This window comes from Herpailurus yagouaroundi, unplaced genomic scaffold (assembly GCF_014898765.1).
Source record: "Herpailurus yagouaroundi ecotype Mexico unplaced genomic scaffold, PumYag 200, whole genome shotgun sequence".
Lineage (NCBI taxonomy): Eukaryota > Metazoa > Chordata > Mammalia > Carnivora > Felidae > Herpailurus > Herpailurus yagouaroundi.
The window spans coordinates 3,229,328-3,243,078 of record NW_024412431.1 but is presented as its reverse complement, the minus strand read 5'-3'; the positions used below and the strand labels follow the sequence as shown (position 1 = coordinate 3,243,078).

At 49.0% G+C, this 13,751-nt stretch overlaps 2 protein-coding genes across 13 annotated transcripts in view; one reads left to right on the top strand and one right to left on the bottom strand.

Annotated features, from left to right (window-relative positions):
• SMARCA4 (SWI/SNF related BAF chromatin remodeling complex subunit ATPase 4) overlaps positions 1–9,466 on the bottom strand; it is a 92,405-nt gene extending 82,939 nt beyond the window's left edge. For 6 of the 7 annotated variants that reach the window (XM_040449887.1, XM_040449889.1, XM_040449890.1 and 3 more), the window contains exon 1: positions 9,353–9,465. The gene's annotated coding sequence lies outside the window, so the exon portion shown is untranslated. Of the gene's footprint in view, positions 1–9,352 lie in introns of all 7 variants that reach the window. The other variant, XM_040449888.1, reaches the window with a different exon arrangement.
• Positions 8,939–13,533, top strand: LOC121013993 (serine/arginine repetitive matrix protein 1-like). Of its 6 annotated transcripts, XM_040449923.1 has the most exons (4): positions 8,939–9,950; positions 11,901–12,013; positions 12,628–12,733; positions 13,304–13,533. In XM_040449923.1, the coding sequence occupies exon 1, from the start codon at positions 9,005–9,007 to the stop codon at positions 9,923–9,925; it is 921 nt and encodes a 306-aa protein (XP_040305857.1). In that variant the 5' UTR covers positions 8,939–9,004; the 3' UTR covers positions 9,926–9,950; positions 11,901–12,013; positions 12,628–12,733; positions 13,304–13,533. The 6 variants fall into 6 exon arrangements, 5 of the variants coding, with proteins under 5 accessions (XP_040305857.1, XP_040305856.1, XP_040305853.1 ...); XM_040449922.1 differs by lacking the exon at positions 12,628–12,733; XM_040449919.1 differs by having other exon boundaries at positions 12,628–13,533.
• The last annotated feature ends 218 nt before the right edge of the window (positions 13,534–13,751 follow it).

Here is a 13,751-nt window from a genome sequence, read left to right as displayed (position 1 = left end):
TCTCTCTGCCCCTCCTCCGTTCATGCTCTGTCTCTCTCTGTCCCAAAGATAAATAAACGTTGGAAAAAAAAAAAAAAAAAAAAACTACTCTGGGGCAAGAATCAAAACCCTGAAAGCTAAGACATTCGATAGGTTACAGGATGAAAAAAAAAAAAATGGGTTCCCAGGGCCAACGGGTCTAGAAGTGACGCGGTTTTATCACCTTGATTTCTCTGAGCACCCCAAGTGAACAATCAGAACCCCCACACTATCCACGCCCCAGAAGCAAGATGCTATCAAACATGAATGAAGTAGTTTCGTGCACACAGATGTGGAGGAAGGTCCACGATGAAGCAGAGGAAAGAAGGGGGCACCAACGTAAGGTGTGCTTGGCCCGAGCCCCACTCTGCTGAGAGGAAGAACGTACGCGAGCTCATCTGCACGTAGAGACCGGTCCCGAGAAAACGTGCCAAACTGTGGTTGGCAGCGGCCGGCAGCTCTCTCAGGAGGCGTATGATGGGGAACTGACACTTTCCACATCACAGAGCTCTGGTGTTTTTTGTGTCGGTGTGCTGTTGTTTTTTTACAATAACCTTCTACTACTTTTGCAATCCTATGTGTTCTTTTTAAAAAACACCAAAACCAACCAACCAACCAACCTACCTAGATCAGGAAAAGACCTGGGAAATAAATACCCAGAAGAAGATGGCCAGGGGGGTGCCTTTGTGGAAACAAAAGAGATGAAAGGATTTGAGGACTGCATTCTTTTCTACTTTCAACTTCATCAAAATCATCATTTAAAATAGAAACCTATATTGACGTTCAAATGCGGAACCAGACTGCTTGAGAAGTAGGTCTTCTTCTTTCATGCCCCCCTTCGCTTTGCTCTTATAAAAAAGACCCATGGTTGCAACAACATGGATGGATCTAGAGAGTATAATGCTAAGTGAAGTCAGTCAGATAAAGACCATAGGATTGCACTCGTATGTGAAATTTAAGACACGAAACAAATGAACAAAGAGAAAAAGAGACAAACCAAAAAACAGACTCGTTAACTATAGGGAACAAAGTGGTGGTTACCGAGGGGAGGGGGGGTGGGGGGATGGGTGGGACAGGTGAAGGAGATTAATATACTTGCCCTGATGAACACTGAGTAATTTGTAATTGTTTTTTTTAAGTTTATTTATTTTGAGAGAGAGAGACAGAGAACGCACGAGTTGGGAAGAGGCAGAGAGAGATTCTCAAGCAGGCTCTGCACTGCCAGCACAGAGCCCGATGCAGGGCTCAAACCCACGAACTGTGACAGTATGACCTGAGCCAAAGAGCCGGATGCTTAACGGACAGAGCCACCCAGGCACCCCACTTCAACCACTACGTCATACACCTGAAACTAATATAACACTGTGTGTTAACTATACTGCAATTAAAATTGAAAAAAGAAAATTAGTAAAAAGAATGGTGGTGGCCACCCACTGCAGCAAGACAGACGGTGGCTAACAGGCGATAAGGACCCTCTAAACTCTGCTTGCTGGGATTATGGTGTGTGGGTTTTCTTCTCCCATCTTGCCTGGAAATCAGCACTGTACTTAAGTTTGGCCCCAGGAAAGCTGCTACTTTGCTTTTTGGGCACAGAGAAATTTGTTCCCTTACATGTCTCATCAGCAGACACACTGTAGTCAAGCCATGGCAGGGTTCTCAGACTGATCAAGGAGGCTGGGCAGGATGCCTTTCAGCAAAAGCAGCTTTATTTTGTTACATTAAAACTACAAAATGAGGTTTCGCCCCATACTCTAAGAAAAGCGTCCACACCCGACCGGATGGTGTGGGGCGCACTGGTCTGTGAACCTGAAAGGACCCATGGGACGAGGCATCTGCTGTCTCAGGGAACATATGGATAGCTTATTCCTGAGACGGTGCTTCCTCAACATTGGCTGTTCCACAGCTGGCTGTTGGGCATTTTCTTTGCAATATAATTAAGTAGCAAAACCTTGCCCTACATTTAAAAAGGAATATAGTTCAGAAACAAACAAAAACCTCTGTCATGGTAATTAATTACAATGTCTTATCAGTTCTACCTAAAACGTAGACACACCAAGTCTGTATGTTACTAAGTACAGTAAGTAGTTCCTCTCCTCAAACCCCCCCATCCAGGTTTCACTTTCCAGTTTCAGTTACCCAGGGTCAACCGTGGTCTGCAAGCAGATGATCCCTGCACCACCCCCCCTCCGCCGACCCCGCCGGGCTGGGTTTTGCCAGAAAATCAATTGTAGCTTAACAGTACATCACAACGCCTACATTGCTCACCTCACTTCATCTCATCACACAGGCATTTTATCACCTCGCATGGTCACAAGAACAGTAAGTACAGTATGATAAGGTGTTTTGAGAAAGAACACATTGACACACTTTTATCACAGTACATTGTCATAATTGCTCCATTTTATTATCGGTTGTTGTTGTTTACCTTAAAAATAAAACTGTCAGTTAATTTCCCAGCAAAAACGGGTTTATTTGGGAGTGGCAGGGAATTGCAATCCGGACAAGCAAATTATGGCAAAACCATAAGCAAGTCTAGGGAACAAAGAAGAACGCTCTTTTATGGAAGGAATCGGGGCATCAGGAGGGCTGGTATAAACAAGAAGTAAAGGGGCAGGTAGAAGTGTAGTGGTCTTTCATTGGCTGAGTTGTGACAGTCTCTCATTGGCTGGGCTGTTGCTGGGGCAGAAGAGAAACCTTTCTTCCTCAGCTGGGGTAGTCAAGTACTGTGACGTGCAAGCTTTGACTTGCAGGGAGGTGTGTTCCTGTTGGGTCTGCAACCAATGACAAGCGTTGGGGTTTGAGAGCTCCACCTTCTGTCTCCCCCATTCACTTTAAATGAGGTTTCCTGTCATTAATTTTCACGTTGCTAATCACTTACAGTGCCTCAACTGTAAATTAAGCTTTACCATAAGTATACATGTATAAGAAGACACAGTACAGATAGGGTTCAGTACTATCCATGGTTTCAGGCAACCACTGGGGGCGGGGTGTCTTGGAACGTAAGCCTCATGGATATGGGAGTCTACTGTACTATTTTTAACGCTAGGAATTATGTATCATTTTATTCATTGGAATCCACACCTCCTGCCCTTTAAAAAATTTTTCATTCAGGGGCACCTGTGTGGCTCAGTCGGTTGAGCATCTTGACTCCTGATTTTGGCTCAGGTCATGATCTCAGGGTCTTGAGACCCAGCCCCGAGTGGGGCTCTGTGCTGAGCGTGGAGCCTGCTTAGGATTCTCTCTCTCTGCCTCTCCCCGTACATGTACTCTCTCTCAAAAATAAATAAACATTAAAAAAACTTTGTTTTCATTCACTTGAAAAACCACTGAAGAGCACCTCCTCATCTAAAACACACCAGAAGAGGGGCGCCTGGGTGGCTCAGTCAGTTCAGCATCTGACTTTGGCTCCGGTCATGATCTCACGGTCCGTGAGTTCGAGCCCCACGTCGGGCTCTGTGCTGACAGCTCAGAGCCTGGAGCCTGCTTTGGAGTCTGTGTCTCCCTCTCTCCCTGCCCCTCCCCTGCTCATGCTCTGTCTCTCTCTCTGTCTCAAAAATAAATAAAAACATTGAAAAAAAATTTTTTTAAATAAAACACACCAGAAGATGTGAAGACATGATGACAACCTGACCGGTTCTCTGCCCTTGTGGAGTTCATGCTCTAATCCAGCAGGAAGATGCAGTGTCTCCACTGAGAGAACACAAACACTTTCCGATCTATCCACTAGACGGGCATTTGTCAAACTCTTTTGACCACGATCGTCGGTCACGACATGACCCAGCAAACACACATCAAGTAAATCCAACCCGTTTTACAAATCTGTCCTGACCGCGTTCCCTGTGAAACATGGATAGACTCTCTCCTTTTTCTCTTTTTAAGGCTGATCAAGTCACACTGGGTGGATGTCATGACCTGCTGCTGGGTCTCTTGTGGTACCTGCTGTATATAGTCAACACAAAGCACAACACACAACTTGTGGAGAGGGCAGGACAGAAGTCCCCCCCAATAACAGCGGCACACAAAATGCAAGAATGGCCAGGGAGGCATGGTGGCCATACCTGTGGAGTTTCACCTGTGACAGACCCTGCCAGGCACCTCAAATATCGACTGAGAACCAACTCTGTGCTGAACAAAGTACCAGGTACTGGGCATCCAGCAGCCAACAAAATCCCTGCCCCGTTGGAACTGACGGTTCCTGGTGGAACTGACAATAGAGTGACAGAGGCAAGCACACAAATAAGTATGACACGATGTTACGGGGGGGGGGGGGGGGCGGGTGGAAGTGGTATGAACTTCCACTGTGAAAAAAATAAGCAGGGTTAACCATCAAGCTGGCAGGAATCACTCTTTCAATCATAGTGGCCAGGGACGGGCTCAGTGAGGGGATACATCTAAGCAGACACCTGAAGCGGAAAGGGAGCCCAACCATCCAGTGGATGGGCAAGGGACCACCAACAAGTACAAAGACCCCGGGACGGGACTGTGCTGGATTAGAGCAGAGGAGGGATGCGGCAGGAGACAAAGTCAGAGATGAGTGGGGAGAGCAGATTGCAGGCCTTAAGGGCAGCAGTGAGGAGGTAAGAGTCTATTCTAGGTTCAAGGGAAACCCTCTGGAATGTTCTGGGCAGGGCAGTTACACGGTCTGATGATGGTTTTAGAAGATTTCTCTGGACACAGTGATGGAACAGATGTAAGGGTAAAAGAATGAAAGGAGTCAGTGGTGACCAAGGTAACCAACAGGGTCTCAGCACATATCTTTTGAAATATAAAAGGCGTTCCGCACCCCCCCCCCCCCCCCGCCTGCCCCTGCCTTGAGCCAGGTTTGGCAAAGCCCAGCCAGGCTGGATTTCACCTCACATCCTTTGGTTCGGTACTGGTGACTGGAGGTGCCAACTGGGGAGGCTATGGGAGGACCGGGGGTTTTCTGCTCAGAGAGGTTAAGTCATTGGTCCAACATCACACAGGAAGTAGAGTCCTGCCTCAAGTCTGTCTGAATCCAAAGCCTGAGTAACGAATTTAGTCTAAGTATCAAAAGGCAGGACAGCCCAGAAGGGTGCAAAGTGCAGGCAAATGGAAGCACTCTGACAGGCAGGAATATCCACAGCGTGTTCCCAGGAGGTGGGCATGGGCATTCGGCACAACAGCAGACCAGGCTGTGACCAAAAGCACACCCGGCAGTCATCAGGGCCAGATGTAGCTCTCAGGGCCCAACACGCAGACCCCTGTGCTTCATTGTCACCTTTAAGACAATGACACCACCCACCGTGCCCCTTTACTGGGACTTTTGGTGCAAATCAAGGTGGCACACGTCAAATCCCGTCCCCTCTGTAACAGGTAAGGCAGCAACTGCCATGCAGCCACCTGCTTCCTGAGCCAGTGGGGCATGACTTACCAGCGAAAGGAGAACTTAAACCATCCCAAGGAGCCATTTTAAAGCCCACTGCTACTAAAAATGGGGTCCGTCCTCCTTTATCTCACACACTGAGCAAAACCCAGCCAGTAACAAGTATCCACAGGCGAAAATGAAGACATGCTTCATTTAACAAAGTAACAGTCCCCAGGCAAAGCTCTGGAGACCAGTCTAGCTGCAAAGGCATCGAAGGGGCCTGGGCTGGTTTATGCCCTGCTAACAGTTACCTCTTTTCTAAAGAAAGCCCCTTCTCTGAGGGAACTGTAAGGAAATGGATGCATCCCTTCCGTTCTTCCTGCCCTGTGCAATCCAACCGCTCAGCAAACCCAGCTGGGTACCCGGCACTACCCTCAAGGCCCATTCCCTTACATGAAGATGATTCGAGGTCAAATTTCTCACACCCATCAAATCCACGTCCTGAAAAATTAGTATCATCAGCATGCAGTTAACAAAAAACTCCAACTAAGATACTACCAATCATATTAATGAGCCTTATACTTCTTAGGGATGATCTCCATAAGGGTGACAGCAATGGCAACTCCATTTAGCCTCAGACCTGATTCTGATGTGCTCCCCCTCAGGCATCTCCCCCCAATATTCTGGCAGCTGTTACCTCCCCTTTATTGGAGGTTTTGCACATCCCTTTGATTTGATTTGATTTTTTTTAACTTCAATTCTCTCTTAAGTGTTCCAATCAATGTTACAAGTCATGAGGAAATATGTGAGATGGGCAACAAACACTTGATATCTTCCAAAACCAAGGCCACCGAACACACTCCTCTCTTTCCAACGCATTATGGTGAAATCACAAGCTTACAATTTTTCAATGATGGAAGACAAAACAGAAGAGTTGATTCCTCTGAATCACTTTGAAAACATACAGAACTCTCACAACAAGGTAAAAATGTATTCTGGATCCTAACACGTGACAGGGCGTTGTAGGAATCCTAACACGTGACAATAGCTACCAACTATTTAGCACTATGTGCCAGGCACTGTTCTGAGCACTATACAGTTGTCGTTGTTTAGTCCTTGCAACAATCCTAGTAGCTGGGTACCATTACTGTCTCCCTTTGCAAATAAGGAGATAGATATGACTGAATGAGAACAGGGCCCTTGTCTGCCTGTTCCTGGCTGAATCCCCAGCCTCCGTCAGGGCCTGGCTTGTGGCAGGCTGTCAAAGCCCACTTGTTCGAATGGGGAATGTGAGGCTGGGGAACTTCTCGCACAACTCCAGGGGGCGCCATTCATGTTGTGTTCTGTCTATGGTGGGTGTGAATGGGTCCCTCTGTGCGACGGCAGCCTTAATAACTGAGGCCAAAATTGGCTGGCACATCTGAGGATTCACTAAGTGCTGGGAACTGTCACCTCCGTTTCTCTGAGGCACCAAGAGGGAAAGTGGCAAAGCCAGGAGTCAAACCCACAAGGCTGACTAGAGCCCTTGGTGAAGAAATATCCCTAAATGTCAGTTGCTTCACCGGCAGAATGCTGTTCTCACCCAACACACCTCATCCCATAACAGAGAAGACAAGGGGCTGGTCTAGGGCTACCTCTCAGTGTTTTGAGGGTCCATAAGGTGTGACAAAGGTATGTGGCACAGAGAGGAGCATTTATGATCGCCATAAGTATGTATACACCAATTTTAAAGAAATTACTATATATATATATATATATTAAAGAAATTACTATATATATATATATATATATATATAACCAGCTCATCAAACCTGGGCTTCTTGGGATATAGAATGATTCTAAATTATGTTGCTCATTTTTTAGATAGTTAACATATATATGTCTACATATATATAAACACGGACACACAACAAACAACATTACCTCCAATAAAGTGAGTGTTCATTACAGTGACTGCAGTGTGTAAAGCAGCTCCCCATGTCATGTTCTCAACCCTTACAACTGTTTGAGGCAGCACTGCTGTCACACCTGTTTCACAAGTGGGGGCACCTACTGGTAAATGCCTTGCTCGAGGTCAAACTAGGATTTAGAAAGCTAGGTGTGAATCCAGGAGGTCTGATTCCAGAACTAGCAGTCCTGACCACCACCCCACACCCTCATTCCCTGGCGACAATGGCCTGTTAAACCAACACGAGCAATGAACACTTACTGCTTACAACCCACCCCCAGTCCTGCGCCAAGCATTTCACACATAAATCCACTCCATCCTCCCCAGGGGCTCTCCTCATTCATTCCACAAATGTTCCCTAAGGACCTACTATGTGCCAGACCCGGGGGACACTGTGGGAAACCAAGCAGACATGATCCCTGCTCTGATGGCCCTCAGAGAAGAATGAATGTGTAATTACAAACTGGGGTAACTGCTACACAAGAAAGGATCAAGGTGATGTGCGAGTGTAGCACTGCACAGCAACGACCGGTCCAAGTGCTCAAATGCACTGGCCCTGATTCTGAGTAAAGGCCCCCTCTTCCACACAATCTCGCTGATCTCTGGCCCCCATCGCGCCCCCCTGCATCTACTGTGTTCCTCGCACAGGAAGGGTAGTGAGGATTCCATGACAGGCCACAGGGAGCTGTTCCCACCTTTACCATCTGTTCCCCTACAAGACTGGAGAGGCTCCTCAGGGCATCCAATCACCAACAATCTAACACCCAGTAGGGACTCAACAAATATTTGCTCAACAATGAAGGAGGAGGGGGTGCCTGGGTTGGCTCAGTCCGTTAAGCATCTCAGCTGAGGTTGAGACCAACCCCCTCTCCCCACCTTCAGGCTCTGCAGAGCCAGCTTGGGATTCTCCTTCTCTCTCCCCTTCCCCACTCACGCTTTTTCTCTCTTAAAATAAACAAACATGGAAAAAAAAAATGAAGGAGATTGGGCCTGACAATTAACAACAGCACTTCCCACTTATCAGAAACCATTTTACAGGTTTTCACCAACTCCATTTGTGGCATTATCCCCATTTCACAAATGAGGAAACTAAAAGGTTCAGAGAGATTAAGCTATTTATCTCAGATCACACAGCTAAGTGACCGACAGCGACCATAAACAAACTCCAATCCGGTCTGTCAATTCAAATCGAAAACTTCTTCCAAATTCCTAGGAAGTGACTTTTGCACGTATTCCCTACTTTTCCCCCAAGGATTCACTGGGGGCAAAAAAAACCCCAAGACTCGTGTCTTCAACACCAGCACAAAACACTCTCCGAAAGGCCCACGTTTTAAATAAAAGTCTTAATCTGGAAAATCAATTGGGAGGAAGGCGAAAGGATGCAAAACAAAAACAATGCTTTCAAGAGCGAACAGTTCTACCCGTCCTCCCTCACTTGCTCTAGACTCCCCACTTTAGGGCAAACATTTTTGAAGTCGCCGCTTGCAAGAGGTGGGGGGAGTTCTTTACTTTTCCTTGAAAAATCTAGACTACGTGATTTTCTTAAATAAAATTTTAGGTCGGCTAACCCAAAGGGGCTGCTAATGCTAATGCTCGTTTCCAGGCGACACTAGACTCATTTGGGGTTTTTCCTACTGAGCCCCGGCCGCCACCTCCCCCAAAAGACATTTGGGTCGGACCCGCTACAACGTAGCCAGAGAAGCCCCAACGCCATGCTATTGTTGCTGCCGCGACGGATACGGCGACTGGGGGCCGGGACACCGGCCCGCCGAGGAGGCGGAGAGCTTTGTCCGGCGACCCCGGCGAGAGCGCGCGCGCGGCCTCCACGCGGCCCGGGCCCCCACCCCACGGCCCGCGGATGCTGTAGCCGCCGCGGCCTCGCTACACTGTGGCCTTCTCCGCGCGCGCGGTGCCGGCCAGCCTTCTTGACCCTCGGGCGCCGCCGTACCCCAGCCCCGCTGTGGGCGCCGGCGGCCCCCTCCCCCCTCGGCGCCCCGGCTCCATTCAAACCGTCCTCCCAAGCCCCGCGCCACGCTCCCCCCGCGGCCCGCGTTCCTTACCGAGAGCCGCCGGCGCCGTCGCCTTCCCGGCGCCGCCCCCGCCCCTCCGCGCGGGGCCGGGGGCAGAGTGGGCGTCTCGCCTCTCCTCACGAAACAAAGAAGCCGCCGCCGCCACCGCCGCCGAGAGAGGGTAAGTCTCGCGCGCGCGCCCGCTCGCCTCGGCCGCCCCCCCACGCCGCCCGCGCCCCCGCTGCGCGCGCACTCGCCAGCTCCCCTCCCCCCTACGGTCGGCTTCTCTCGCTTCCGCCGCCCGCCCGGCCTCGTGCGCGCGCCCGTCCGCCCTTCCGCTCCCAGCGCGCGTGCGCGTCCGCTCGGGGCCTAGCGGAGGTAGGCGGGACCAGAGAAAGCTGGCGCTCCAGATGTTCCCCCCCGACTCAATCCGGGAAGGTCTTGCTCATGCGCACCGGCGTCTTCGTCCTCACGCTGCGTCCCCACGCTGCCGAGCATGCGCAGAGCGGGCGCCACTGCGGCGGTGGCTGCGTTGGTTCCCGCGGCTGCGGCGGGGGGTTGGGGGATGGGATGGGATGGAATGGCGGCGGGGTCTGCAGGGAAGGGTTGGCGGAGGGGCTTTGAGACCCGCAGATGAAGACCCGAGGCCGTGCGTAAGGGCGGGAGGTGGGCAGGCTAGACTGGGGCCAAGGGCGGGTCTGGGAGCTGCTTTTTTTTTTTATTTCTGGTTGGGGGATGGCGGGGTCTGTTCAGCAAAGCCAGGTGGCCTTCGATCGTGGCCTTCTTTTTTTTTTTTTTTTTTTTTTTTTTTTTAGAACTTACCTAGCACTGTTGGTTTGGCAAATAATTTTTGACCTACTACCGAGTCCTAGACGCAAGTGCTGTGGCACCGCACAGACGATCTCAACCGTTGTGGAACTAGGAAGGCAAGCGAGAGGCGAGAGAAATAAGTAAAATACATTGTGTTGGGACGGAAACGTGGAGAGTCGTGGAAATTTTAAATGGAGCAGCCAGAGAAGGCGTCACTGGGAAGATGTTGGAGTCAAAACATGAAAGAGCCTTGTTCTTAGTGTGAAGGACCTGAGCCTCTAGGCCTCTTCTCTGTGTTTTGAAAGGGTCTCCAGCTGTTTTAGTTCTCTGAGTGGACAAGTGCTCCCCTAAGTCAGGGCCCACAGCCTGTCCTTGTTCCTGCCTCCCTCAAGCCTGCTCTTAATCTTCAGGTCTCAGCCGACAAAATCACCTCAAGCCTCACCTCCTTTTCATCACTGCCTCCTTTTTCTTTCCTTCATGTTTGAGTGCCCTTTTTATTGTCTGCCTTCTTACCCTCAATTTAAATGGCAAAGATGTGGGGCACCTGGATGGCTCAGTCACCTATGCGTGCGACTCTTGACTTCAGCTCAGGTCATTATCTCACGGTGTGTGGATTCGAGCCCCGCATCCGGCTCTGTGCTGACAGCTCAGAACCTGGAGCCTGCTTGCTTCACATTCTGTGTGTCTCCCTCTCTCTGCCCCTACCCTGGTTGTGCTTTGCCTGTCTGTCTCTCTCTCAAAGATAAACATTTAAAATAAAAATAAAATAAATGGTAAAGATGTTACCAATTTAGTCACTATTGAATACCTAGTATTTACATCTACATACAGATAAATCATTGTGGTGTTCCGGCCGCCCCCTATGTGATACTTTAATTTGAAAAAGTTTTTTTTAATGTTTATTTTTGATAGAGATAGAGCATGAGCTTGGGAGGGGCAGAGAGAGGGGGAGACACAATCTGAAGCAGGCTTCAGGCTCTGAGCTGTCAGCATAGAGCTCAACACAGGGCTCAAAACTCATGAGTCAGGAGATCCGGAGATCATGACATGAGTCGAAGTCAGACACTCAACCGACTAAGCCACACGGGTGCCCCTAAATTTTTTAATTGAAAGAATAATGCAGATGGATTGCCAATTAAGTGTGTATCATGGCTGCATTAGCTCATTGCTGCTTTTTTTTTTTTTTTTTTTTTGGTACGCTTTTCCAATTTATTTAGAAAAATAGACTCTGAATTCACGTTCACCCCTGGGGCTACGTGGGATGACAGTAAGGAGATACCTGAAATGAGGAACATTAAGCACTAGTATCTGAAGGCTGGGAGCAGAAGCTAGGGACCTGGTCCCTCTAGTTCAGAGTGGGGACCCGGCTCCCCTCTCATCCTCCCCGTTCAGTGATCTTCAGCCATGGCCAGTAGGACAAGGCTGGTCCAGCCCTGGCAACGGGGGCAGCCCATACCCCACCCATCCCGGTCACCATACTGCTCCCCACGCCACTTGCAATATTGGGTAGACCGTGAGATCTCAATGCTGGAGTCAGAAAAGACCTGGACCCAAAACCTGACTCCACTGGTAGTAGCTGGGTGTTGCCAGAAACATTTACTGGACTCTTCTGCACTTTCCTTTCTTCACCTGTACGATGGAAACAATAACAACACTCCCCTCCACAGATTCCTTATGAGGAATCTGTGGAAGCAGGCCACCTGGGAGTTTTCTGAACCTTAGCTCATGATGTTGAATAATGCACATCAAATGGGCAAGTGGGGTCTGAATTTCAGTCTCGTTCCCTCAGGTGGTGTTTCTTAAACGTCCTTGACATGCTAAACACTAAGCTGGTCCCTGGCCTCCAGTGGTACACTGAGCAGACAGTGTCCTGGTCGTGATGTGGACAATCTGTGAGTTCAGGTGACCGTCTCCCATATTGATCAGCTAATACATGATAGGAAAATGTTAACTGCAACGGAAGAAAGGCCCACAGCACAGAAATCATAACAGGGGACCCTCCTGGAGTTGAGCAGTCAAATCAGCTAGACCTCTCGGAGAAAGACGCGCTTATGCCAAGTCGCAAAAGATGAGCAAGGGCCGGGAAGAGGAGGGCACTAGGTAGAGGGAACAAGATGTACCAGGCCCCCGAGGAGGAAGAGAGCATTGGAACAGAAGAAGACCCGTTTGGCTGAGGAGGGCAGATCAGCGACAGCTACGCTGGGCGGGGCCTCGTAGCCTGCGGTGAGGCTCTTTAGCTTTTCCCTGACCACGTTGGGGAAGTATTCGAAAGGCTTTAATCAAGAGATTCCCATAGTTACTCATGCTGCAGGGTGGAGTCTGGGCTGAAGGGGAAGAAGGACAGGAGGTGATGAGTCCCTTTAGGCCATTGCCACGGCCCAGGGTAGAAAGGATGGTGGCCCAAGGTAGGGTGAGGGTGGTAGACGTGGAGAGAGGTGGAGGAAATTGGAGGTAGAATGGGTAGAAGCTGAAGGAATAGACCTGAGAGGTGAAAGTGTGAGCAGCTTTCTCTGCAGGGGAGACCGTGAGGACATGAGAATGGCGGCAAGGAAGGAGCTGGAGTCCTGCTTTAAGGGCAAGATGTCTATCGGGAACAGTTTCATAGACCAGTGCTTCGTGGCTGTACGTTGGGATCCCAGTGTAAATAAAACTGGTGCCTTTAACGCTCAGGTCTGTGATACGTGTTAAGTTCATTTTTATGTGTGGCGTGAGGTATAATCGAAGTTCATTGTTTTCTGGAGGGATATCTAATTGTCCCAGCCCCAGTCCTGGAATGTCTGCTCCCACATTGAATTACTGTGGCACTTTTGTAAAAATCGATTCACTGTTTAAGCATGAGTCTGATTCTGGATTCCCATGTTTTGTTATTGATCGATAGGTCTACGTTATGCTAAGACCACACTGTCTTGATAAGTGTAGCTTTATAATAAGTCTTGAAATCAGGTACTCCTCCGAATTTGCCCTTTTTAAAAATTGTTTTGGTTACTCTAGGTCCTTGCATTTCTGTGTAAATTTTAGAATCAGCCTGTCAATTTCTACCAAAAACTGCTGGGATTTTGAGTGGGATTGCATTGAACCTGTAGGCCAATTTGGGGAGAATTGTTACCTTAATATTAAATCCTCTGATCCATGAACATGGTATATCTGTTTATTTAGGTCTTCTCTAACTTCTATTAAATTTGCTCTTTTCAGGCCTTTCCTATTCCACTGGAATGACTCTTCAAGGTCACAGGCACCTGCCTGTTGCTAAATGCAGGAGTCAATTCTCATCTTCACTTTCCCTGACCTGGCAACAGTTGACACGTTACCTCCTTAGAACATTCTATTCATGGGGCGCCTGGGTGGGTGGCTCAGTCGGTTGAGCGTCTGACTTCAACTCAGACCATGATCTAGTGGTTCACGAGTTCAAGCCCCGCGTCGGGCTCTGTGCTAACAGCTCAGAACCTGGAGCCTGCTTTGGATTCTCTCTCTCTCTCTCTCTCTCTCTCTCAAAACTAAATAAACATTAAAAATTAAAAAAAAAAAAAAAAGACATTGTATTCACTTGGCTTCCAACGCACCACACACTTCATACACTTCTGGGTTTCTTCCCATGCCAATAGCTGCTCTTTCCCAGGCTCCCTTGTAGCTTCCTCTTCTT

Bases quoted from the DNA above. Each gene is read 5' to 3' on its own strand.
- LOC121013993 (XM_040449922.1), top strand. From the start codon at position 9,005: ATGCTATTGTTGCTGCCGCGACGGATACGGCGACTGGGGGCCGGGACA.